At 46.3% G+C, this 27,304-nt stretch overlaps 1 protein-coding gene across 2 annotated transcripts in view; it reads left to right on the top strand.

Annotated features, from left to right (window-relative positions):
* The first annotated feature begins 309 nt into the window (after window positions 1–309).
* ARHGAP31 (Rho GTPase activating protein 31) overlaps window positions 310–27,304 on the top strand; it is a 95,234-nt gene continuing 68,239 nt past the window's right edge. For both annotated transcript variants that reach the window (XM_074974304.1, XM_074974295.1), the window contains exon 1: window positions 310–429. In XM_074974304.1, coding sequence (XP_074830405.1) covers window positions 330–429 — 100 coding nt within the window. In that variant the 5' untranslated portion in view covers window positions 310–329. The remainder of the gene's footprint in view (window positions 430–27,304) is intronic.

Genomic DNA, 27,304 nt, shown 5'->3' with positions numbered 1-27,304 from the left:
GGGTGCTGCGGTCCGTCCCCCCCCCCCAGCTAGCGGGGCGCCGAGGAACCGGGCGGGGTTTGCTCGAGGAGCGCCTCCGCCCCGTCGTCCAGCTCCGCCGCGGGCACCGCTCCGGCGCCGCCCCCGCTGATGAGAAGCCCGCCGGGCCCGGGCTGTGCGCGCCGCGGCCGCCTGCCTGCCGGGCAGCCCCGTCTCGCCCGGACCTGCCGGCGGAGCGCTGCGGCCGGAGCCCCCGGGTCCCGCCCCGGGCGCGGGGCAGGGGCGGCGGTGTGAGGGGCAGCGCGCGGGGCGGCGGCCGGAGCGGGGCGAGCCGCTGGCGGGACTAACTCATGAAGAACAAGGGAGCGAAGCCGAAGCCGAAGAGGAAGGGAGCCGCGGGCGCCTTCGGCTGTGACCTGACGGAGCACCTGGAGAGCTCGGGGCAGGATGGTAATCGCCTCTTCAGGCCCTGGGGAGGGCCGGGGCCGGGGCCGGGGCATGTGGGATCCCGGCCACGGGCGGCCGCAGCGAACGGCCGGAAAGCTCGCTGCTGCCTGACCTCCTCCTGCAGGGTGGGGCGAGCCGGGCCGGGGAGACTGGGTGTGTCGGGGGAGAAGGGGCTGATCCTGCTTTCTAAGGGCTCCAGGTTGGCAAGCCAGGGTCTGCGCCTTCCAGGCTCTGAATTGCCACTGAAGTCCATGGGTCAGTGCTTAACTCACCTCTAGGCTTGGCACTGTATAGCCCCGGCACCTCTGGGCTTGCCACATCCCTTATGAATGTGAAAAACTTGCTTGGGACCTGCTGCCTAATTGCTTGAGCCCGGGGCAACTCTTTCATTCCAAATGAAGCAAGGGGGGAGAGGGCACTCAGCACCCACACGACAGGGTCTTAAAGAGGAAGCCGGAACGCCCCTCATCCCTATGTCCAGTGAGGCTCCCATCTCCTCTTTCTGTTGCTGTGCTGGGCAAGGACAGAAGGGATGAGGGAGGGACGTGTGTGGGGCTTCAGGGGGTCAGCTGAGATCATATAACCACATCCTTGCTTGTTCTCTCTCTATCCTCGCCTCTCCTCCTTCTGGGCCTTCAGATGAGCATGTGGTCAGGGCCAGCTCTAGGTTTTTTGCCGCCCCAAACTCAGGTGGGGCTGGGGCTCACAGGCGGCGCTGGAAGCGGAGGGAGTGATGTCACCTTCTCCCAGCGCCTGCAGGGGCTTTACCCCCTCCCCCGCCTGGCTGCGCAGAGAAGCCCCAATACAAGGGGTGGCACAAGGCAGCGCAGCAGCCAGTGCGCAGATGAGGTGGCGCAGCCCCGGCTTCCCGGCAGGACTCGCCCTCTTCTCCCTAGGTAGTGGCTGTGCCCTGGCAGCTCAGCATCCCAGGGCTGGGGCTTCCCCTTCCCACTGTGGCCGGAGGCGTGGCGCCCTCGCCCCGTCTAAGTGGCGCAGCTCCGAGCGCGCAACTGCCCCGAAAAAAAAAGGATGGTCAGAATGCCGCCCCTGGAAATGTGCTGCCCCAGGCACGTGCTTGCTTTGCTGGTGCCTAGAGCTGGTCCTGCTTGTGGTGGGTCAGACTGGGGGTGGCTGCAGTAAAGTCAGAGGGTTTTGGTTTTGAAATGACTGGTTTGGGATGAGGAAAGGAAAAGAGCTGATTTCTTAAAAGAGGGATGAGATGATGGGAGAAGCAGCTGAGACCTCAACAGATAGAGTCTCTGCTTGCCAAGTAGATGGGGAAAGAATAAATATGTGTCTGCCCCAGCTCCTCCATCTAAGTTAACATAATGTTCCAGTTACTGAGTTACTTTCCCCAGATTCGGGCTACTCTGAGTGACAGAGCTCTTGCAGCAACGTCAGCTCCATGTAGGGTGGGCCTTACAATTGGGTCTTTCACTGTATGATGATTAGGATGATTAATGATGTACTTAACATGCCTGCCTTGGCAGAGAGATAGACTAGATTATGTAGTAAATCTTTTCCATCACACATGAAAGATGTGCTATATATGTGTGTGTGATATTCATATACATGTGCATGTTACATATGTGCATCTCTCTGGTTAGTGCAAAAGACAGTTTACAATGCAAATCAGCAGTAATATTAAGTACTTACAATATCTTCTACGTATACAGTGCCTTAATGCCCAATGCTCCAAACAGCAAACAAATATAACACATTTTAAAACAAATCATTTTGCAAACATAACACATTGATACACGAATTATGTGTGCTAGTGAATTCCACCCATCACCCCAGCAGCCACCTCTGGTGAGGAGCTGTTTACAGAAGCTCATAGCAACGCTGCACAACAGTTTAGGATAGGAAAGAACAAGCATATCCAGTGGAAACTGCTGAGGCAATTTAGAGGGAAAGAACAGCATTATCCCAGGTGAAATTAGGCCAGGGCAGCTGGACTAAAAAGCAAGCGTTTATTACAAAAAATACAGTGGGTTGTTTTTTTATGACAATGAGTGGTGAGGACCTTGTCTTAGGTGTCATTTGTAGGATGGTTCACAATTCAATCTACTTACATGGTCTGTCTTGAAAAGCAGTGTGGGAAAATGTGATATCCCTTTCCCTTATATAATACTGTGTTATTTTTTGAATAGTATGTCACATTGCCCAGTGCTGTATGATTCAGAAATGAAAGGCCCAATTGTTATATATTCCTTTAGAAGGATATGAGTTAGATCATAGGGTAGAAGTTAAATCAGAGGGCTAGGGGAGGATGGAAGAGACGTGGGAGCATTCATTCCTCTATTAGCAGGATCAATACTCATGAAATAAAATCTATCAGAGTGACTGTGAGGGCAATGAGGGGGCCAAATGTCACTGATGGGTTTACAAGCCTGCAGCTCTCCTCTGATTGGAACTATGAGATGAAATTCAAAGGTCTGTGAAGGCATGGAAGATAATTGTCAGTGGGACAATTTAACTATCCAAAAATCAAATGGCTGCAGGAACCAGCCAGTATCCCTGCAGGCAGGGGCTTTGTGGAGGTAATAGGAGGTAACTTTCTAACCTGTGCAGGCAGGATCCTAGAGGGTGTGAGTACGTTTTGGGGGGGAATGATGCTGGCTTTAGCTATTGCCTATTCAGAAGCAATATGGGACCGAGGTGCTGGTCCAGAGCATCTGGTAGTCAGGACATGGGGATAGAGCACTTTGATTGGTGTCCAGAAAAGACATTCTAATGTGGAACTTTGTGAAAGCAGATTTTCAAATGCACTCAGAAGGATTAATTGGAACAGCAGGCAAGGGTGTAGAAGGGACTGGAGCCAACTCAAACTGGTTCTACTTCACACAGAGTGGCTTTTTCCCAGCTTGCAAAGCTGCCTTGTGCAGTGATTCCACAAGCTCTCATAAACCAGTGAGTGTTAGACCAGCTCTGTGCTTGGAAGGGAGATCTCTAAGGAACATCTGGGTGCTGCAGGATGTAGAGCTGGCAATTCTTCATGGTTTTCTTCCCTCTGGGTCAGTACATAATCATTAACTCAGCATGCTCTTCAGGGGTGCTGTGCTCATAGAATTTAAGACCAGAAGGGACCATTGTGATCAGGTAGTCTGACCTCCTGCACATCTCAGGCCACAAAGCCTTACTCACCCCACCTTGTAAAGAACCCTAACCTCTGGCTGAGTTACTGAAGTCCTCAAATAATGGGGTGCTGCTTTTCAGATGAGAGATAAAACTGAGCTCCTGAATTCTTGTGGTCAATTCATTTAAGAGCCAGTGGTGTTTTTTGTAAGGGCTTTAGTCCTGATATCCTTACCAAATTCCAGTGGAGAGAATTATATTTTGCTTAAGGTATTAACTTTTCTCCTTCTATAGTTTTTTGTCCTTAACTGTTAAACAGCTACTACATTCCACCCCAGAGATGGCTGTATTTTAATGGTGGATGAGAAGATGCTTCTGTATTCCTTACCTACTATACCTAAGGCTTAATTAACAATTGCTTGTAAAGTGCTTTACAATCATAGGATGAAAGTTGGTGTAAAAGTACAAAGTAGTATTATTAAATAGGGGCAGAGAGTCAAAATATGTTAGCAGGTATAATGGATGGCTCAGGGCATTGATAATGTGCATTTCTCCTCTAGGATAATTCTTCAAGTCCAGCATGGATCAGCAGGGGCTGAAAGTTGTTGCTGTTTGATGTCTGGTTGGTTGCCTGTGTGCAGGGGTGGAAGTAACTTAAAGGACTTACTGGTACGCAGCGTGGCCGGGGTCCTGGACAAGGTTGGGGGAAGGCTCTTGGCCCCCAGAAGGTGCGGGGCCTCAGTCGGAATAGGCGGGGCTGGGGCCAGACTCCCCCAGGCAACCCTTCAGTGCTGCCCGGCCCACGCCGCCTGGGGCTCTGGTGGTGATTTAAAGAGCCTGGGGCTCCGGCTGCTGCTGGGAGCCACGGGCCCTTTTAAATTGCCGGGCCCTGGGACACTGCCCCTTTTGCGGGTACGGTGCTTAAAGCACTGCTGTGGCAGCGCTTGAACGTTGGCTGTGTACCAGCAGCCATTTTCTTACTGATATCCCGTACCGGCTTACTTTCACCTCTGCTTGTGTGAAATGTATTTGCTGGGTCTCAATCCGGTTTCTGTTATCACCGCACTTGATCCTTGCTGCCTTCCTTGACCGTGTCAACTGAGTGGGTGGGGTGTCTGAACTCCCCTTTTACCCTTAGAGGTGATCCCTCTGGGGCAGAAATGAAGCACATTGGTTGAATGGAGGGTGACAGAGGGTGCTGTACCTTTTGTGGGGATAAACCAGCACTGCCAGTCCTAAGCATTCAATAATCATGAGTCGGCTGCCCCAAAACATGAGATTGGTTTAAAAATCATGAGATTTTCTAAAATGACAAACATGGGTTTTTTTCTTTGCCTTCTGGTTTCTGAGCTTTTGGGGTGCACTCAGCTCACGATGTCCAGTTTTTCTCTGCAACTGGGAGAACCAGAAACTCTCTCTCTCAAGAAAAAAAACAGAAAAGCTTCAGATAACCCCCTTGTTCCAAGACTGGAGGAGCTGCTCTGTGTCCCATCTTGTCCCATTTGCAGTAGAGTTAATTCTCCTGCTGCTGTACCCTTCTGTGGTTTGTTGCACATCTGTTTCCTGCATGATGATGTCTGATTGGGATGCAGTGACCTCAGATTTTCCCCACACCGCCCCCCACCCACTCTCTGTAGTTCCCTCAATGGCTGAAGTCCTTCGCCGATAGCACCCAGAGCTCTTTAAATTCCTTTGTTTGACTCTAGTTATTGGTTTTGTTCTCTGGCTGAAAAAGTGGGGTTGCTTCGTTAATGGCCTTTGAAACAAACGGCCCTCTTGTGCTCAGTGGTTGAGGCTCCTTCTTTTCATGAGCAGAGGACTCTGATGTGGCTGTGAAGTGGGGCCTGCTAGCAGTGCCCTCTGGAGAGGAAAAAGGGGTCAGTGTTCTCTGGCTGCTGCCAATGTAACACTCTGCTCACCCTCCTGCAAGCCCTGGAATAGTATTGACCGTGGGGAGACAACTGTGGAGTTTAGTTGTGGGGGTGCTGGGCCTGGGCCCGGGCCCGGGTGGGCAGGGCTTCCCCAGTGGAGGCTGGATCAGAGCAGGTTGGAGGAAGGCAGTCCCTGTGCCCTAGACACACTATGACGTGTTGCTCTTTGTAGCTCCTCCCCTTCACTGTGGCACAGCCCCCAAGTGGGACTTGATCACATTGTTAATCTCTAACCCCCCAGGCCTGAGAGAAGGTTATTTAGTCAGTTCATCTAGCTATCCATATACCAAGGCCAAATCCTGAAAGCCATACTCACATTTGACTCAGGCACAAATTTCCACTGAGTTCACTGGGAATTTTGTCTGAGTTAGGACTTCTGGATTTGCCCATTAATTAATAGGAAACCTTGGTAGCAGGTCTGGGGGTCGCAAGATTGTTTGCATTATGGGAAATACCAACCCTCACCACTAACTTCTCATCAGGTAGATGCAGCCCGTCCTATGCCTCAGCCATTATGGTAAGATTCAACAACAGGGCAGCTTGTATAGAAACTAGAACATGTTGAGAACGGTTAGTGCCCACCTGGCAACTGACAGATCAAGAGGAACCCTGTGACGTTTGCACATGGGGAGGGAAACCAGGCACAGTGCTCCTACTCTCTCTGGGTTGGATTAAGACATAGGCATTTTTTATATGCCTAGTGCCCAGCTGCCGGAGACAGGTGACTATGTCAGAATCACATATTTCATTTGATTTCAAGTAAATCTCCAGCCCTCCTAGTTACATAGAAAAGCTTGAAAATCTGATCCAAGTGTGAGCACTGCATCAACATCTTCCTGAGCCTGCAGACAGCCTCAGACACACAACAGGGTTTCGGAAAGCACACACAACCAAGGCCTGTCCTCTTGATGACCCTCAAAAAGGATTTAAAATGACACATGAAAACAGGATTTCTTGTTCTGTTGTGTGGGAGTGTTTGGATGGAGCAAGAAGCAGAAAATGACCTTGAATCTGTATGGATCGACATCCCAACAGATAAAGCTCAAGATATGATATTATTTGGTGACTGCTACAGACCATCAAATCACGCTAGAATATGTAATGTGACATTCATCCTGTTATCTATAATATGTTGGGAAAAAACCCTGTATGATCATGGGGGCTTCAGTTTGAATGACATATACTGGAGGTCTCATGTTGCCAGTACTAAAACGTACTTGGAATTTTTAAACTTTATAGATGACAGTTTCCTAACTCAAAACGTGTTGCAGCCAACATGGGAGAATTCTATAGTACGTCTTGTCGTAACAGAGAAAGAGGAACTGATAACACAACTAAGAATTAATGGCCTTGATCACATTAATAATGTGCAAGCAGAATAAATTCCAGACCAGTACTATATATACTTGGTGCTTTAATAGGACCAATTTCACAAAGCCGAAAACAATTATGAGCCAAATCAGCTTGGAGGAAGAATTTAAACAGAAAAGTGTGAATGATAATTGGGAATCATTTAAGAGGACTTTACTACATGCCTCAAAAGCCACAATCCTACAATTGAGGAAGAAGGCCGTGCTGGTTAAAAAACTGAATAGATTTATAGGGGAAGTGAAGGCTATCTATAAAAAAAAATTAAAAAAATATATTGAACACATGCAAGAAAGGGAAAGTTGATAGTAATGAATATACATCAGAAGTTAGGAATTGTAAAAAATTGATGAGGGCAGCAAAGGGACACAAGGAGAAATCTATGACCAACAGAGTTAAGGACAATCAGAAGGAGTTTTAAAAATATAACAGGAACAAAAAAAATCCTGAGAATGGTATTGCTTCATTACTAGATGGAAATGGTAGAATTATCAATAATAATGCATAAACGGCAGAGGTGTTCAATACATATTTCTGTTCTGTATTTGTGGAAAAAACAGACGATGTAGTCTCATCATATGGTTATGAAAACAGTCTTTCCATTCCATTAGTATCTCTGGAGGATGTTAAACAGAAGTTAGGTGTTTTTTTAAAAACAGTAGGTCCAGTTAACTTGCATGTAAAAATTTTAAAAGAGCTGGCTGAGGAGCTTGCTGGACTGTTAATGATGATTTTCAGTAAGTCTTGGAGCACTGGACAGTGCTTCCAGAAGTCTGGTAGAAAGCAAATGTGCCAATTTTTAAAGCAGGTAAACGGTCTGACCTGGGTAATTATAGGCCTGTCAGTCTGACATTGATACTGGACAAGATAATGGAGCAGCTGTATAGGACTTGATTAATAAAGAATTAAAGGAGAGTAATGTAATTAATGCCAATCAACATGGGTTTATGGAAAATTATCCTGTCAAACTAACTTGATATCTTTTTTATGAGATTATAAGATTGGTTGATAAAGGTAATAGTGTTGACGTAATATATTTAGGCTTCTGTAAGACACTTAACTTGGTACCACACAACATTTTGATTAAAAAACTAGAATGATATGAAGTTCACATTTCACATGTTAAATGGATTCAAAGCTGGCTAATTTATAGGCCTCAAAATGTAATTGTAAATGGGAAATCATCATCATGTGGGTCTGTTTCCAGTGGGGACCCGCAGGGATTAGTTCTTGGCGCTACATTATTTAAACATTTTTATCAATGACCTAAAACATAAAATCATCACTGATAAAGTTTGCAGATGACACAATGATTGCGGGAATGATAAATAATGAAGAGGACAGGTAACTGGTTGAGAGCGATCTGGGTCACTTGGTGAACTGGGTGCAAGCAAACAATGTGCAATTTAGTATGGCTAAATGTAAATGTATGCATTTTGGAGAAAAGAAGGTAGACCATACTTACAGGATAGGGACTCTGTCCTGGGAAGCAGTGACTCTGAAGAGGATTTGGGGGTCATGGTGGAAAATCAACTGCTGGCCCTAGCTGAACAATGTGATGCTGTGATGAAAAGAGCTAATGAGAACTTGTGATGCATAAACAGGGGAATCTCTAGTGGGAGTAGAGGTTATTTTAGTAGTAGAGAAGTTTATATTTGGCACAAGTGTGATTGTTGCTGGAATACTATGTCTAATTCTGGTGCCCATAATTTTTACAGGATTCAGAGAAGAGCCACAAGAATGATTAAAAGATTAGAAAACATGCCTTATAGGATAGACTCAAGGAGCTTAATCTATTTAGTTTAACAAAAAGACGATTAAAAAGTGATTTAATTACAGACTGAGCGTATCTACATGGAGAACAAATATTTAATAATGGGCTCTTCAATATAGCAGAGAAAGGTATAACACGGTCCAGTGGCTGGAAGGTGAAGCTAGACAAATTCAGACTGGAAATAAGGTGTACATTTTTGACAGTGAGGATAATTAGCCATTGGAACAATTTACCAGGATTATGGTGGATTCTCCATCACTAATAATTTTAAAATCAAGATTGGATGTTTTTCTAGAGGATCTGCTCTAGGAATTATTTTGGGGAAGTTCTGTGGCCTGCATTATACAGGAGGTCAGACTAAATGATCACAATGGTCCATTCTGGCCTTGGAGTCTATGAATGTAGGAACTCAAACTAGGCATGCAAAGGATACAAGCAAGGGATGAGGATGCGTATCTCATCAGGACATGGGAGTGGAAATGATCCACAATGCCATTCCCTACTTCCTCGCTCCACCGACACCCATCCTTAATATCCATCACCCTGCCCTTTCCAATACCCACTTCCTCAATATGGATCTTCTTCTCAGTCTGCCTGTACACATCACCTGCTCTCACAGTACCCTTTACTCCTGTTCCCATTACTCATCCCTCATTGCTCTCCCCAATCCCTACCATACAACCCTAAAAATCTCTCCCCAATGCCTATCATTAATCTACCAATATAAATCCTCCTCCAATAACGGTGTCTCCAGTACCCATCCTACAGTATCCACCGTCTTTCCACTCCCCGTCTCCATCACCTCCCGTACCCTCTCTGCCAAAACTAATAACACCCTTCTAACATTCCTCCCTCAACACCCATCTCTTCACACTCACCGTTCCTATAGAAGAAACATTAGGATGACTGCATTGAGTGAGCATTAAAACACGGCTCATTTAGTGTTAGGGCCCTAATAAAAAAAATACTGCAATTTTGGACCGTAATAGCTCTCCCAAAGCATTGCAGTAGCACTGTTGTGAATTGTAATGTTTCAGAGCATAACTGTAGGAGATATCAATATTTTTTAAGGAGGTAAATTAATAATAATTAAATACTAAATACTTTGCACAGAAGAAAGAAAACACAGAGCCCTAGCCAGTTCTCCAGTCACTGACTCCCGATCTTGGGACAGTATCTTGTTACCACATCAGCCATAATGACCATGTGCTAGGGAAACAGGGTTTTATGCCATTTATTTTACAGTCATACTGCTGCCCTTGCTCCGATGAGCAGGGAGACCTACCTTGCAGGCAGCATGTGATTTGCTGTAAGGAGATGCTCCAGTTGGAGCCAACTTTGAAACCTGCTGTGCAGATGTGAAGCTGGCTTCTCCAGGCCATGTGGCTTTGCAGCCGCACGCATAAGCGTGCTCAAGCATATGTTTGTATGCTGTGTTATCATGCATGGATGTGTGTGTATGAATCATAGAGAGAGAGAATCATAGAATATCAGGGTTGGAAGGGACCTCAGGAGGTCATCTAGTCCAACACCCTGCTCAAAGCAGGACCAATTTTTGCCCCCGATCCCTAAATGGCCCCCTTAAGGATTGAACTCACAACCCTGGGTTTAGCAGGCCAATGCTCAAACCACTGAGCTATCCCTCCCCCCATGCATGCACATGTGTGTCCATGCACACATGTATGTGCATTTGTTTGTGCGGTATGTTTTGATGCATTGCTCTGTGTGTGCAAATGTATTTGCATGCTCATGTGAGTGTTTCTGTGCACAGGGACATATGGGTGTGATTATATACAGTAAACACCGAGGTCTGTGTAAGCTAGTTTGTGTTTGTATGTTCATAAAGATGTGTTTGTGTGCATTGGGGTCTGCCTTTTTAAGTATGTTTGTCTGCAAATGAAAGTGTGTACATGGGTATGTGTTTGCCTTTATGACTGTGCAACTCGCAGGCCTATATTTGTGTGTAAGAATGCATGCACAAACCCTCACTTTTATGAAAAGTGCTGAAGAATCATTAATGCCCATGCAGAAGACATAAGAGGGCACGTCTTAAGGTCTCATTGGAAAGACCCAATGTACATCTACTGCAGAAGGATGAAAGGCTAGATTCTCCCTCCTGTGTTTTGAATGTGGAGTGCCAAGGATTTCAACCTTGAAGTTTAGACTTCTAAGTCATCTCCTTACCTGGGTATCAGCTGGAGAACATATTAAAATGAATGTCACTAATATACTAATGCAAATAATTTCACTATACTATGTGGAACATGTTGCAGGCTGTCGACTCGTGGTGTATATAGATGTATGTGTGTGGTTTCTCCTCAGGTCGGTGTTTCCATGGTCTTGTGGTGGGCAGAAACTGCAGGCTCTGAGAACTGGAGTCAGTTTCAAGGTGCTGTGATTTGACTCTTTGAGGAATGTATTAGTAAATTGAACCCCTCCCAGTGAGTGTGGGACCAAACTTTTTTTCAAGACAGTTGCTGCATAGGGAATCAAAGGTTGAATGTTTGAACTATGGGGCATGTACTCATGTATGGAGGGAGAAGAGGGATGGTATCATGGAGCACCTGGGTCTGCATAGATGAAGGGGGCGCTTCTGTAGATTCCTACATAGATGTAGGCAGCCACAATGGATAGTGTGTGCGAATATGTAATAATCCCAAGGTTGCTTTCTCTACACCCACTTTCACTAGCAGTGCGTCATATTGCAGGTCCCAGACATCAGCCTTTATAGCAGCACTGTGAAAGCAACAAGAAAGCAAATCTGAGCTGGGTGTTAACACTGGAAACAATGGGAGCAGAAGCCATCTGTTTGCTGTTGTTACTTTGCTGTTCTTCCTTGTTTTGGATGTTGTTTGTATTACTTCCTCAGTCTGTTTGTTGGTTTCTGGGAGCTTGGTTGAAGATTTGTGTTGCAAGCACAGCTCTCCCTGCTTTGTATCTATATTTCCCTGGCTAACTCATGTGTGAATCACATATTCTGGGTCCAGGCTGCATCCTGCTTTACATTTACCTCATCAACCACTGCATGAGACAGACATGTTGTTTGCATGCCTCCCTCTGTTTTGATCCTGCATTTCCCTTGCAAACAGCATGAATCACATGTTCTGGGTGCATAATTTGAACTAGGTTTTACAGAAGACACATTCTGAATTAGCAAACATTTTCTCTTTATTGGTAACAGCACATTTTATCTAGACTTGGTCGCAAACTGCTGGGGGCTGCTGTATACAGGATTTCACAGCTCCAAAAGGCACAGGGAGATATCCTTACTGGGTGAGATGCTAGCATGATACAAAGGCAACAGCTGAAGTAAAGATACTGCAGAACTCTTATCCAGATTTGACTTTTCCCAAATTTCAGGAGTTTTTGATTTTGGAACTAGATTTTGGGTCAGGCCCTGCTCTAGACTGGAGCTCTCATGATTCAGACACAGTACCAGAATGGTTAATCTGTAACCGTGGCCTTATGTATATTCTGCAATTCTACAACCACCATATTTGCTGCAGAATATACACTGTTCCACGGATTTCTGCTTCAGTATCTTAGTTCTCATTTAAAAAAAATTGTAGTCCTCTTAATCATAGAATCATGGGATCATAGGACTGGAAGGGACCTTGAGAGGTCATCTAGTCCAGTCCACTGCAGTCCTTATGGCAGGACTAAGTATTATCTAGACCAGGGGTGGGCAAACTTTTTGGCCCAAAGGCCACATTTGGGTGGGAAAATTGCATGCAGGGCCATGAATATAGGGCTGGGGCAAGGAGTTGGGGTGCAGGAGGGAATGTGGGGTGTGGGAGGAGGTGTGGTGTGCAGGAAGGGTCTCAGGGCAAGGGGTTGGGGCGCAGGAGGAGTGTGGGGTACTAGAGGGGGCTCAGGGCAGGGGGTTGGGGTGGGGGAGGGAGTGCGGGGTGTAGGAGGGGGTGCGGTGTGCACGAGGGGGCTCAGGGCAAGGGGTTGGGGTGCAGGGTACTGGAGGGGGCTCAGGGCAGGGGGTTGGGGTGCGGGGTGCAGGAGAGGTTCTGGGTGCGGGCTCCGGCCCGGCGCTGCTTACCTTGTGCGGCTCCGGGGTGGCAACGGCGTGCAGCGGGGCTAAGGCAGACTCCTTGCCTGCCCTGGCCCCACGCTGCTCCCAGAAGCAGCCGGCACCATTTCCCTGCGGCCCCTGGGGGCGGGGGGGGGCGCAGAGGTCTTCCCGCACTGCTCTTGCCTGCGGGTACCGCCCCCCACAGCTGCCAGTGGCTGGGAATGGGGAAACGTGGCCAATGGTAGCTTCGGGGGAGGTACCTGCAGGCGAGGGCAGCGCACAGAGCCCTCTGCCTCTCCCCCATCCCCCAGGTGCCGCAGGGACATGGTGCCGGTCACTTCTGGGAGTGGCGCGGGGCCAGGGCAGGCAAGGAGTCTGCCTTGGCCCTGCAGCGCCACAGGGGTGGCAATCCTGTGAGCTGGATCCAAAACCCTGATGGGCCGGATGCGGCCCGCGTGCCGTAGTTTGCCCACCCGTGATCTAGACCATCCCGGACAGGTGTTTATCTAACCTGTTCTTAAAAATCTCCAATGTTGGTAATTCCACAACCTCCCTGGGCAATTTATTACATTGCTTATCCACCCTGACAGTTGGGAAGTTTTTCCTAATATCCACCCTTAACCACCCTTGCTGCAATTTAAGCCCATTGCTTCTTCTCCTATCCTCAGAGATTAAGAAAAACAATTTTTCTCCCTCCTCCTTGTAACAGCCTTTTATGTACTTGAAACTGTTATCATGTCCCCTCTCAGTCTTCTCTTCTCCAGATTAATTGTGAAGTAAAATTTGAGACTATGAGCTGAGGGTGAGTGATGCAGTGATGTCTGTCTGAGTCAGCAGCCATCCTGAAACAATACCTTTAGCAGAGTGAACTGCTTGATTCATCTTCTTTGGGATGTTGACTCAGAATCCTAAAGATGATAACATAAATGTAAACATTGCTAATTGGTGCACTGCTGATCATATGGGAGACACATCCAGCTAACATGCCTGTCCTACAATCCCAAACAGCTTCCCAGGCTTTCCCAGTGCCAAAAGCCCCAATTGTCCTCAATCCTGCTCCTCAAATCCTTCAGCTTCTCCCTTAACAACTTCTGCAGTCCAGTTATATATTGTCAACACAAACATCTACAGCAGTCAAAGACTGACATGGACTGCACAGAGGACATTGTAGCACAAATTGAATTTAGTGTCAAATTAAATAATACAGAGGTTACTGTACTGATTGCAGAGGGGAGTTGGGCACCCATACCTCAATAATAATAATTGGTAAAAAGAAAAGGAGTACTTGTGGCACCTTAGAGACTAACCAGTTTATTTGAGCATGAGCTTTCGTGAGCTACAGCTCACTTCATCGGATGCATAGCATATTGTGGAAACTGCAGAAGACATTATATACACACAGAGACCATGAAACAAAACTTCCTCCCACCCCACTGTCCTGCTTGTAACAGCTTATCTAAAGTGATCATCAAGGGAGGGCCATTTCCAGCACAAATCCAGGTTTTCTCACCCTTCCCCCCGCCCCCCCCACAGACACACATACAAACTCACTCTCCTGCTGGTAATAGCCCATCCCTCTTTGAAACCTCTCTTTATAATGCGCATGATAATCAAGGTGGGGGGTGTGTGTGTGTGTGTGTGGGGGGGTGGCGGTGGTGAGAAAACCTGGATTAGTGCTGGAAATGACCCACCTTGATTATCATGCGCATTATAAAGAGAGGTTTCAAAGAGGGATGGGCTATTACCAGCAGGAGAGTGAGTTTGTATGTGTGTCTGTGGGGGGGGGCGGGGGGAAGGGTGAGAGAACCTGGATTTGTGCTGGAAATGGCCCTCCCTTGATGATCACTTTAGATAAGCTGTTACGAGCAGGACAGTGGGGTGGGAGGAAGTTTTGTTTCATGGTCTCTGTGTGTATATAATGTCTTCTGCAGTTTCCACAATATGCTATGCATCCGATGAAGTGAGCTGTAGCTCACGAAAGCTCATGCTCAAATAAACTGGTTAGTCTCTAAGGTGCCACAAGTACTCCTTTTCTTTTTTCTTTTTACGAATACAGACTAACACGGCTGTTACTCTGAAACCAATAATAATTGGGTGTGTGTGGGGGAAATAAAATCATATTTGGAGAAAACACCCTTGACTTTAGTAGGAGCCCAACCTCTTTCCTCCCCCTACCACCAACAGCTAATGCTGTGTGCCTCAGCATCATTGCAGAAGCTCCAAACAGTGCCCCAGTCCAGGCACACATATAGGCAGGGCAGAGACACTAACACAAGTAGCTTAGTGTTTAGTATTATTGAGTGAACATGTGAGACAATTCCTATTATAAATTAGGCTCAGGTTTGCTTAAAACTCAGGCCAGGGTCGGACTTTGAGTCTGTAACTAAACAAGAAGGGAGGGGAATTTGGTATTTGGTTAATGACAGCTTCAGACCACACTAGTGCTGAGAGTCCTCTAAGGTACTGTGGTTAGATCCTCTGTGTCGTAGTTAGTTCTGCAGTCCCACTGCTGCTGAGCTTGAACAACGAACAAATGGGTGCTTTATTAACACACAGACGTGTGTGACCTATTATGAAATCTATGCAGGATCTTTGCCTAAATAAAAGCATACAAATAAAATTCTGGGGCAGCAATGTATGGTGCCTGCAGTGGCCTCCCTCCCCCGATGATTCTTGGTCGGCACACGCTGCTGTAAAGCGATCCCATGTGCACCAGCACCTGACACATGCCCAGACTCTTTCACAGAGGCTTTGTTGCATGCCCCTCCCTGGAGTGGGGAACAGGCAAGAGGATGGGGAATGCATGTCCTGCTGCCAGATTCTCAGCTGCCTGCTGCTACTCTTGGAATTCTGCTCTAGCAGCTGAGCAGGGTTGCAGCTATTCATCTTCCGCTCCTGTTCCTTCCATGTTTAGAGCTTGACTAACTGAATGCCTTCAGAGATGCTAATATCCCACATGCTCCCCAAGCCCAGGAGCAGCTCAAAGACTTATCAGTTGGAACAGGAGGCTATGTCTGTTTCTACAAATATAGAACCGTTTAAAAAAATCAAATCAAACCAACCTACATCTTAGGCCATGGGTGGGCAAACTTTTTGGCCTGAGGGCCACATCGAGGTTCTGAAACTGTATGGAGGGCCAGGTAGGGAAGGCTGTGCCTCCCCAAACAGCCTGGCCCCTGTCCCCTATCCGCCCCCTCCCACTTCCCGCCCCTTGACTGCCCCCCTCAGAACCTCTGACCCATCCAACTGCCCCCTGCTCCCTGTCCCCTGACTGCCCCCCAGGACCACCTGCCCCTTATCCAACTCCCCCGCTCCCCACCCCCTTACCATGCTGCTCAGAGCAGCATGTCTGGCAGCTGCGCTGCCCGGCCACAGCCAGCCATGCCGCCGTGCTGCCCGGCAGGAGCTCGCAGCCACACCGCCCAGAGTGCTGACGACACGGCGAGCTGAGGCTGCAGGGAGGGGGGACAGCAGGGGAGGGTCTGGGGGCTAGCCTTCCCGGCTGGGAGCTCAAGGACCGGGCAGGACGGTTCTGCGAGCTGGATGTGGCCCATGGGCCATAGTTTGCCCACCTCTGTCTTAGGCCCTACTTTACATTCTCCCAATTATAGCTGGGTTGGGACATGGTTTGTGAGACAGCTAAAGGTTGTCGTGTTGTGTGTCTCTGAAACTGGGTCAAAAACTTGGAGGTCCAAATGGGCAGAGGACAGTCATGTTGTAATTGGGTCCCTTGACTTGTTTCTAATTTTAGTAAAGGCAGGCAATTAGGCATAAGCCCCAACCAAACTCTCAGATCCAATCCTTATTTAAAAAAATACCACTCTGACTGCCGCAAACACTGCAGTATCTGTACTGTATATTGTTTGGAATTGATACTGTAGTACTTCGGGTTTTTTTTAATAAGGTCATCTTCAAAACCTAAGATGAGTTCCAGATCAGAATTGAGTAAATGGCCCCTGTCTTTATAATGGGCTAAATCAAAACCACTGATCTGAGCACCCCTAAAACTTAGATTGTGGATGTTTAGAAATCTGGATCCAAACTGTGAAATTTGAGCCTATCTGTATTTCAGAACAATAATGTTTCACATGTTCTGTCTCTGGCAGTGTGTGCTATTCAGTATCTTGTTGTTGGCTTGCACCAAGAGAGGCTGGCAGAGCAAGTGTGTTAAACAAGATGTTGGAGACTCTCAGAGTCTCATGTGAGGCCTGCACTGGTTTCCTTTTTGAACCTCCTCATTAGTGGGTTGCTTTGCTTATAGTAATGATGGTTAAAACTCAGAAGTTTGAGTTTTGATCAGGGAGGATGATCCTTCGTTCTGGATAACCATCCAGAACGTCTTGGGTCTGTGTTGTAATTTGAATGAAATAAACAAGCAATCAGCAGGATCAAATTGATGATAACAGCTTTGAACCATATTACTCTTCTTTTGCCTCCATTCTCTCTCCTGTCCTGTTTGCCTCTAGTGCTCTCAAGTGGGTATTTTATCTTCTTACTCCTGTGTTCAGTTAGCTTTAGCTACACCTTCCTTCCCATCTGGGCTAGAGAGCAAATGAAAACAGGGTCTCTCATGAGACTTGTTCTACCTCCTGCTTTTGATCAGGCCAGAAATATAGAGCAACGCCCATGTATATTTTAGTACTTTTCGTTTCAATCCCAGTTGGAACCCAGAAGTACAACAGGGCAGAGGAATGAAACAAAGAAAAGTTAAACCAAATGGTTTGGAACCTCAGAAAAGGTTTGGGGTTTGGTTTGAGGCAAAGATTTGGGATTGTGGGGAGGGGACAAAGAATTATTATTTTATCTGAACTGGTTCACTCACCCATCCCTAGTTGCTTGTGTTTCCATTTCAGTTACTTTATTGGCATGACAAGATACGCACATCTTGCCAAAGTCAATACATTAAGTGTCTGTGCCCAGGGCAGGCTTAACAGTAGCAACGGGAGAGCTGTGTTTGATATATGATGTCTGTTATTGTTCCTTTCTGACTAGGTGGCGGCAGCCTGCCACGTATTGTGGCTTTGGGCTTTGCCGTGCATAGGCAAGAGAGATCTGAGCGGTGAAGTTTAGCTCGGGGGGCTCCCGATGGTTTGGATGTGAGGTTCCGGTTTAGGCTTGCAGGAATAGGAGTGAGTGGGGAAGCTCTGATCTGGCCCAGTCACTAGAACTGTTGGGCTAACACTTCATTCTGGGGCAGTGTCCAGATCAGCAGTGAGGAGAGGTTTCCAGTGGAGACCCAGTTTCTGGTATTGGAGAGGGAGAGGAGGAAGCATCTAATCAGCCCAGAGAAGGGTGATGAGTTCCAATTAGCCCTCAACTGCATCCTTGTTAAATACCTGTCTGTCATTCTGCTGCAATAGTGAAGAAGATTAAGTGGATGTAGAGTTCTAAACATGGCAGACCTAAACCTACAGCCTTAAACTGTGCTTGAAGCACTTTCATATACACTATCCAGGATTGGAGTCTTCCAAGGAAATCTGTTGCAGGAAGTGGTGTTGATGATTCAGTAGATAGATGATAGCCTTCCTTCTCACTCAACACAGTGAATGCACCAGGATGGTGTGAGGAGGGACTGCCCTTTGTTAAAACAAAGGGCCGCCTGAGTGCTTGAGCACCGTTAAAAAATGCTGGTTTTCTCTTTTTCGCCAGGATAGAGAAGTTTATGGTGATTATCTGGTCAGATTATCATTTGCATAGGTACTTTCTGCATCCCTCAATTCCCTTTCTACAGTTTCAGTTGGATCCATGATTTGTCTTCATTCCCTGTCCTGAGCTGTTGTATAGTGTTTCTGTACCCTGTTAAACAGCAGCCGCATCCCAGCCTAGAAGGGAAATAATAATGGTTCCCTGCATCTGATTTTAGTGCATCTTTTATTATAGAGATTAAATCTTTGTAAGGTGGTGGAATGATTGAGCAGAAGAAAATACAGTGGCAGTCAATCAGCAGGGTCTCTTCCTTAAGGGAAGAAAATTAAGTGACCATAGATAAGCAAAGAGAAAACTGTTCCACATTTGGGATTCAGCTCGGAATTGTGACCTTGATTGTGGCACCCAGCCTCCCCAAAGGTACCCTGTCCCCTTGGCCTCCCTGGGTTATACCCCATCTGTTAAAACCCTGTGCCAGAGATGGGGTAAATTGAGGTTAACCCCTTGTTCATGGGGGGTCCTGCCCTCTTCCAGAGTCTCACTGTAGAACATAAAAAGGGATGCCACTCACAACCCAGGGGAGACAAATAGCATCCTTGATGCCCTGCACGGTGCTTTAAGAAAGTCCCTTTAGCTGCTTTGTGCCTCAGTTTCCCCGCCTGTTAAATGAGGCTGCTAATCTTTGGCCATCCCTCTATGCGAGGATGATGTCTGCCAAGGGGGTTCACTGGTGGGTTTTTAAGTGGCTGAGGAGCCCAGTTCGTGCCCTGCAGGTTTTCCCACAGAAGTGACAGGTGTAATCTTGGAGGAAATCTAGTTGTTGGCTGGACTGTTGTGCCCTTTCTTTCCTCCCTTGTCGCTTCTCTGTCTCCTGAGCACGTCTCTTCTCCTCCAAGTGAGCTGTGGCTTGGTGTATGGGTGGCACCGATGTGTTCTGTTCTGCGCCGAGTCCTCCCAGTTTGTTGGGTTGATGCCTCCCGTTTTAAGGTGTACTTTCAGTATGTCTTTAAAGCGCTTCCACTGCCCTCCGTGAGCCCTGTTTCCCTGACTTAACTGAGATAAGAGTACTTGCTTCGGGAGGCAAGTGTCGGGCATATGTGCACAGTGACCAGCCCAGCAGAGTTGGTGTTTCCTGACCTGCACTTCTGTACTGCTGATGTTGGCTGCAGAGAGAATGCTGATGTTAGTGTGTCAGTCTTCCCAGCTGATCCTGAGAATCTTCCTGAGGCAGCGCTGCTGGAACCACTCCAGCCACTTGAGATGTCGTCGGTAGGTTACCCAGGTCTCACACCCATAGAGAAGGGTGGGGATGACAACTGCCTTGTAAACCAAGATCTTGGTGCCTGTTTGCAGATCCCTATAATTGAAGACTATTGGCACAGCGGATCCTGTATTCAATTTCTGTGTCAATGATGGCTGTTTGCGAGAGGTGGCTGCCAAGGTATGGAAAATGGTCCACATTTTCCAGGGGTTCTCCACTGATGGTGTTTTGTGGAGTACAAATTGTAGTTTGTGCAGATGAGGGTTGGTAAACTACCTTGGTTTTCCCAATGTTGAGAGAGAGACCCAGGCTGCGATAGGCACCTGAAAAAAGGTTTAGGATATTTTGCAGGTCGGTCTCGGTGTGTGCAAGAATGACTCCGTCATCTGCATACTGAAGGATCAGTGATGTCAATTAGATTTTGTTTGAAGATGTCGGAAATTGAGGAGTTGACCATCCATGAATAGTACTGGCCTATTGTCCCTCACAGAAAGGGGCAAGTGGAGCTTGCGAAGCTGAATTCGTTCCTCTTCATTAAGCACTTTGAGATTCTAGCGGGTGGGGGTGCTGGAGAAGGCAAAGAGTTATTTATATCATACCGCAAACCCCAGAAATCAAATGGCAAGTGCAGCAGCAGATGCTGCAGGATTCCAGGCTGCTTTGGGCCTTACTTGGGAGTTCAGAACCCTTGCTTTTTCATGGGAACAAGGCTGTGGCAGAATCCCACACCCAAACCCAAGGCAGGCTATATGTTACATGTAGGGCTCAAATATTAAACATTAAGAAGGGGGCTCCTCCTCTTCTCCTCCCCTCCCCCAGTGTCATTAAGCATCCTGCTTACACATAAACCTTCTGTTTATTATCTGGGAAGGGAAGGGGTAAGGGCTATCTCTGACTGACTGACTGACTCCCTCCTTCCTCTGGCTGTTTGCACGTTAATTAGCTCATCTGTACGAGACAAGCTTGCAGCCCTACAGAGATGTGATTCAGTGACTGAACAATGTCCAATTATCCCAGCTCAGGGAGCAAGAGGCAGGCTGCTGGCACGTGGATGTCACAACCCCAGCCAGATGGCTCCTTGAACTTACTTGGCTAGGGCCAGTAACACTGCTTGGGGAATTTGAGATGTGTCAGCAGTTTCAGCCGAGCACTTTTCCGAGCTACCAGCAACATAGTTGTCTGAAATATTAGGAATGACTTCGCTCCCACCACCAGCCCATTGAGGAATGCACAGAATGGAAGAAGCTGCTGATGACTTGAATGCTCAGCGGCATAAAAATTCATATGTGAAATGAGTCTTTGGAGTCTCAAGTTGTTTTCTTTTTCTGTGGGCAGTTTAATAACTTGGTGCAGACATAGTACAGTAATAGCACCTTAGCTTTCTGAAGGACCTTTCATCTGAAAATGCTTCATCCATCTATCAATCTATTGATCTATGTAAAATACAGAAGCAATCGGAGGGAGTATAGGCCTGTAAATAGGGCACTGCAATAGGTTCAGGATTCTACTCCAGGGTTGCTGTTGACTTACTGTGTGACTTTGAGCGAGTCACTTCCCTGCTCTGTGAAAATGGGAGTAGTGATACTAACCCATCTTTCTGAAGAGCTATGGGTGAAAGTGCTCTGTGTGGACTCATTATTATTGTTACACAGTTTGAGGGGTCTTGGATCCCATGAATTACTTCACCTATTACTGAAATGCAGTCACCTTAGGGAACATAGGAACTGTCTTTCTGGATCAGACCGTGGTCCATCTGGTCCAGTATCCTCTGGCTGACAGTGGCCAGCACCAGCTGCTCCAGAGGGAGGTGCCAGGAATGGCAGAGTGGACAGTTATGGGATAATATGCCTGTAAGGGAAGTGCCTTCCTCCCCCTGGTGGGATAGTGATTAGCTTATGCACTGAAGGATGAGGTTTTATATCTTGAAGAGAACATGGCAGCTCTTTAATAGTACCTAGCAACACTGCCCAACACCTTAGGACAGGAAAGAAAAAAAATAGTGTCTAAATGAAAGAGCAAAAGGGATAACCTGAACAGGGATTTGGCCAGGGCTCTGGCTTTAACCCTGCTATTCTGGCAAAGAGTGCTAGCAGAGCTTTGGAGACCAGAACCTCCATTTTGCAGCCATTCTAAAAGACAGCACCTTCAGCAGTCCAGCCTTTCCTGAGCCCATGCTTGGATATTAGTGCTACTGACTCATAGCAAAGACTGCCACCACCACCTAGGTTTCTCCTGAAGATCTCCTATCCAAGTACTAGCCGGTCCTACCCTAATTAATTTGTCGCAGCTGATATCACAGCCAGGGGAGCAGCTGGCTAAAGAAATGGCTGAAAGGAGCAGAGTGTGAATGAGAGATGAAAAAATCCCGTGGTGGAGCAGAATGGAGGGAAAGAATGGGGAAATGAAAGAGAGGTGAAGGTGGCAGAGAGAAACTGTGTGAGGAATCTGCAAGCCAAATAATGGTGCTGAATGAGAGCGGATGGCCGTGGGGAAGGCATGGAGGGAGAACTGAAGAGTGACATGCAGTGGTAGAAGACAAAGAACTGTTCTGCCATAGGCAGGAGAATAAGGGCAGATGCAAAACTTTCTGAACAAGACTTAAAGTCATGGCAGATTGAGTGCTAGGGGTAGAGCCAATGGAAAGACTCTCCTGTTTAGGTAGGTACAAGACAATTACACTGCCAGCAACAGGTGTAGTGCTCAGGAGAGGCAACAGAAAGAGAGAGAGAGAGAATATAGTATGAAAGTGCAAAGAGTTCTTTTCATTATCCTAATCCCCTATTTCCAGACACCGAAAAACATTGGCCTTTTTCGGTGAAATTGCTCCTGGTTGTTTTCAGTCTAAGAAACAAATCTTGTTTTGGAAAGTTTGAGAAAATGCCATTCAGCTGTTTTCTGTGTGACTGGAACATGAGCAATCAAGCTTTTCACCAGTTAAAGAAATTTGCCCACTGTTCTTTTAATGCCTGGATAATTAAAAAACAAAAACAAAATACCAAGCTTCATTCTCAGAACAACACCAAATTCGATGTGTCCATGGAGTGCTCCATGATCACCAGGTATTGTGCTTCACTTGAAGAAATTTGACTTTGAAGTAAAGTCATAGACATTTAAAAGTTGCCTTCTGAGAGTGCATCAGCTTCCTTAATTCTGGAAGCATGCACCATCGTGCAAAGATCTGAAAGTGCTCACATTTCATAGTCTCCTAGAAATGAGAGGGATAGTTGATTTACCATGCAGCAAGCCATCAAAATGTAAGGAAGTTTGATTAAACATGAGCTCAACACTCTTTTCCTGCAACAACTCTCCTTATATTGCAACTTCTGATTTCTGCTGTATAATTAACGTCTTAAAGCCAATGGCACAGCAAACTCTACTTGCGGGACAAGTCATTTGAGGATCTATCTAGAAGAGACACAAAGGAAACAGGGCCCAGAAAAACCAAGCATTTGGCATTGGAATGTTGAGAACCCCAGTGTTGTAGACTACATGGGGATTTTCTTCGTGCCCTCTTCTTTCTTGTTCTCTACTCCCTCCGTCCTAGTTCCTTCCCTTGCTCCTCTTTATTCCCAGCAGCTACCCAGTTCCCCCTCCCCGCCCCGAATCACTGGGCAGATGGGCTCTTCATCAGGGAGAGATTTAGTAGCACTACTGGAAATGGTGTAAAAATGGGGATTTAATCAGGGTGCTTGCAGCGGACACTATTGGTCAGGGGGTTCTCAGAATTCAGAACACAGAACAGTTGCTTCTTTCATAGACTGCTGTGGAATAAGCACAGATCTGTTCCCCCCAGGGCGTTTTCGTACAGCAGCAGTCTCTGTGAAATAGAAGTTTGCTGGGAACACATTGCCTTTAGTGACCCCAGGTACCAGCATGCCCATATGAGAGCCTCTTTATTTAAGGCCTGCATTGGGTTGCCCTCTTCATGTCAGCTGTGAACAGCCCTGTCCTGGGAAGTGTTTAGAAAAGTGGCCAACCTGTCTCTCAAAGAAAAACAGCGGTGAGTAATAAAATAGTTTCCAATCCCTTGATCCAATGCAGCCAAGTCACTAATAATTATCTTTTTTAATTTTTTTATATAGAAAAGGCATCTAAATATGACATATCAAAGCAGGAAGCAGCCATATGGTCATCCTGGTCATATGAATCAAGTTGGGGAGGTAAGAGCAAAGAAAGAGAGACAGACACCAGCAGGAGATTCCAAGAGGACTTTTTAGTTCTGTGTTTTTTTTCTCTTTTTGTTTAGTGTGCACATCCATATAGCACTAATATTTCTTACCAAAAAGGAACTGTGGGAATCTCCTGATGTTCCCTATCTCTCCGACTGCAGCCCTGAACCTTCCTGTCTTGATACATCCCATCAGTCTGTGTTTCCTGATGGATTTGGCAAACCCTGGGATTACACAGTGGCCCAATTCATCTCAAAGGAGATTTTGAAACATTTTCAAGTATTTTTAAATACAGCTTTGTAATTTCCTTGTTTAACTTTCTGACTGACTGAATTTTTCTGAAATCCTCTAAGGCAATAATGAAAATCAATGCTGCTTTCCTTCACGGGATTTTGCTGTTGCTGCTTCCAAGTTTCAGTGCAGGTGCAGAGGGGTGAGTGGGTGCCTGTTGCCCTCTGATTATTAGGATCATGGCTGTACTGTTCCCTGAGTTCTTGTTTTCCAATCCTCCATTTTAAAGCCATCTATAAAGATTCCCATCAGGAGTGCCCATGCTATTGTGTGAAAGGGGCGTTAGGTCGCACAAGCTCTACTAAGGTGGCCAATCAAAATGTATGAAACTTCCATAACAAAGTCTGAAAGTAGGGGAAACCTGCCTGGACTTAGGTTTTGTTATGAACTAAAACTGGGGCTTGGTTTGCAAACCCTTTGGCCAAATCTAGAGCATTTTTGAGGCAAACTTTGGTGCCATTTTGGGTTTAAGCTGGGCCATATGAGTAGAAACCAGGTGAAACTTGGGAATCTTGGCTGAGTTTTGCTGTCAGTTTGTGGCTTTGTGAAGAAAAACTGGAAATAAAAGATTTTTGTGACCTAAAACCGCTATCTCACCCAGTCCCAGTGGCTGCCTGAGATATATTTGTCCTGTGGAACAGTATAATCATATCATCATGGCTTGACACTGCATCATGATATTGCAGCAACTGGATTGCCACAGTGCGACACTGCATCGTATACAATATTGTAACATTTGGGTCCCCATGGTGTCATGCTGACATTGTGCATCGCAGCTGTTTCAGGTTGTGAATATTTGACATCCCCTCCTTGCTGTGTGATGCCTGGAAACTGGAAATAAATACAGAACTGTTTAAATGTTCTGTAAGCCAGCTCAGACCAGTGATACTGGGACTGGCCTGCAAATGTCAGAAAAGCTGGTGAATCTGGGCTCCCCCCATCTTTAATATAAAAGACACAGGTACAATAATAATCTAGAGGCAAGCGACAAAGATGATCAAAGGGATGGAATGCAAGCCATATGAGCAAAGGCTGAAGGAAATGAATATGTTTAGTTTGGAAAAGAGGAGATTAAGGGGGGACATGATAACAGTCTTCAAATACTTGAAAGGCTTACATAAAAAAGATGGAGAAATTTTTTTCTCCCTTGCCATAGAGAGCAGGAACAAGAGGCAATGGGTTCAAACCACAGCATAGCAGATCTAGGAAGTTTTTCCTGAGATTTAATCTGTCTGTAAAAACAGTAGGACAATGGAACAGACTGCCTTGGGAGGTTGTAGAAGCTACTTCACTGTAGGTTTTCAAAAGGAGGCTGGATAGCTGTCTGTCTTGGATGGTTTAGACATAACAAATCCTGCATCTTGGCAGAGGGTTATACTAGATGACCCCTGCAGTCCCTTCTAACCCTATGGTTCTATGAATTCCAGAATAAACTGAGAAACGAAGCTTCACCTTCAAAAGGAGGGCTTCAGTGCTGGCATATCCCAGTGAGAAGCCAAGGGATGGTCCCTTCTCGCCTTAGAATCTATGAATCTGTGAAGCTGGCTTGGGTTGTATCCAGGTCCTGGGATATCCCAGGTCCGGGCCTAGGGGGAGGAAATATATACAGCTTCCCATCCTTGAATCCTACTTGGCCTATGTCTCTGGAATCCCAGCACAGAACTTCTTGCTGTTTATCAGGCTAAGGTGAAGAGTGAGAAAGGCCCCACTAGGCAACCTGTCTGATTCCAGGTTTGTTCTTTTCAAATGTTTCTGAAGAGAGTTGAGACAGAGAGGCAAATTATGGATCTGAATATCCGCAGTGTTCGGGGTGCTCAGGGCCAGTGTTTTTCATATAATCATAGAATTGGAATAATAGAATCATAGAACTGGAAGTGACCTCGAGAGGTCATCTAGTCCAGTTCCCTGCACTTGTGGCAGGGCTAATTATCTAGACCATTCCTGACAGGTGTTTGTCTAATGTGCTCTTAGATTCCACAACCTCCCTGGGCAATTTATTACAGTGCTTAGCCACCCTGACAGTTTGGAAGTTCCTGAAATGTGACGCCTAGAACTGGACACAATACTCCAGTTGAGGCCTAGTCAGAGCAGAATAGAGCTGAATAATTACTTCTAGTGTCTTGCTTACAACACTCCTGCTAATACATCCCAGAATGATGTTCGCTTTTTTTTGCAAGTGTTACACTGTTGACTCATATTTAGCTTGTGGTCCACTATGACCCCCAGATCCCTTTCTGCAGTACTCCTTCCTAGGCAGTCATTTCCCATTTTGTACATGTGCAACTGATTGTTCCTTCCTAAGTGGAGTATTTTGCATTTTTCCTTATTGAATTTCATCCTATTTACTTCAGACCATTTCTCCAGTTTGCCCAGATCATTTTGAATTTTAATTCTGTCCTCCAAAGCACTTGCAACCCCTCCCAGCTTGGTATCGTCTGCAAACTTGATAAGTGTACTCTCTGTGCCGTTATCTAAATAATTGATGAAGATATTGAACAGAACTGGACCCAGAACTGATCCCTGTGGGACTCCACCTGTTATGCCCTTCCAGTCTGATTGTGAAGCACTAATCACTACTCTCTGGGAACGGTTTCCCAACCAGTTATGCACGCACCTTATAGTAGCTCCATCTAGGTTGCATTTCCCTAGTTTATTTATGAGAAGGTCATGCGGGACAGTATCATAAGCTTTACTAAAGTCAAGATATACCACATCTACCACTCCTGCCCCCCATCCACAAGTCTTGTTAACCTGTCAAAGAAAGCTATTAGGTTGGTTTGACACAATTTGTTTTTGACAAATCCATGCTGTCTGTTACATATCACCTTATTATCTTCTAGATGTTTGCAAATTGATTGCTTAATTATTTGCTCCATTATCTTTCCAGGTACAGAAGTTAATCTGACTGGTCTGTAATTCCCTGGGTTGTCCTTATTTCCCCTTTTATAGATTGGCACTATATTTACCCTTTTCCAGTCTTCTGGAATCTCTCCTGTCTTCCTTGACTTCTCAAAGATAATCTCTAGTGGCTCAGATATCTCCTCAGTCAGCTCCTTGACTATTCTACGATGCATTTCATCAGGCCCTTGTGACTTGAAGACATTTAATTTGTCCAAGTAATTTTTAACTTGTTCTTTCCCTATTTTAGCCTCTTCTGATCCTACCTCATTTTCACTGGCATTCTCTATGTGAGACATCCAATCACCACCAAGCTTCTTGGTGAAAACTGAAACAAAGAAGTCATTAAGCACTTCTGCCATTTCCACATTTTCTGTTATTTCCCCTCCCCCCCCCCATTGAGTAATGGGCCTACCCTGTCCTTGGTCTTCCTCTTGC

Source organism: Natator depressus, chromosome 1 (assembly GCF_965152275.1).
Source record: "Natator depressus isolate rNatDep1 chromosome 1, rNatDep2.hap1, whole genome shotgun sequence".
Lineage (NCBI taxonomy): Eukaryota > Metazoa > Chordata > Testudines > Cheloniidae > Natator > Natator depressus.
Note: the sequence above shows the minus strand (reverse complement) of the source record. Positions and strands in the feature narration are given on the sequence as shown.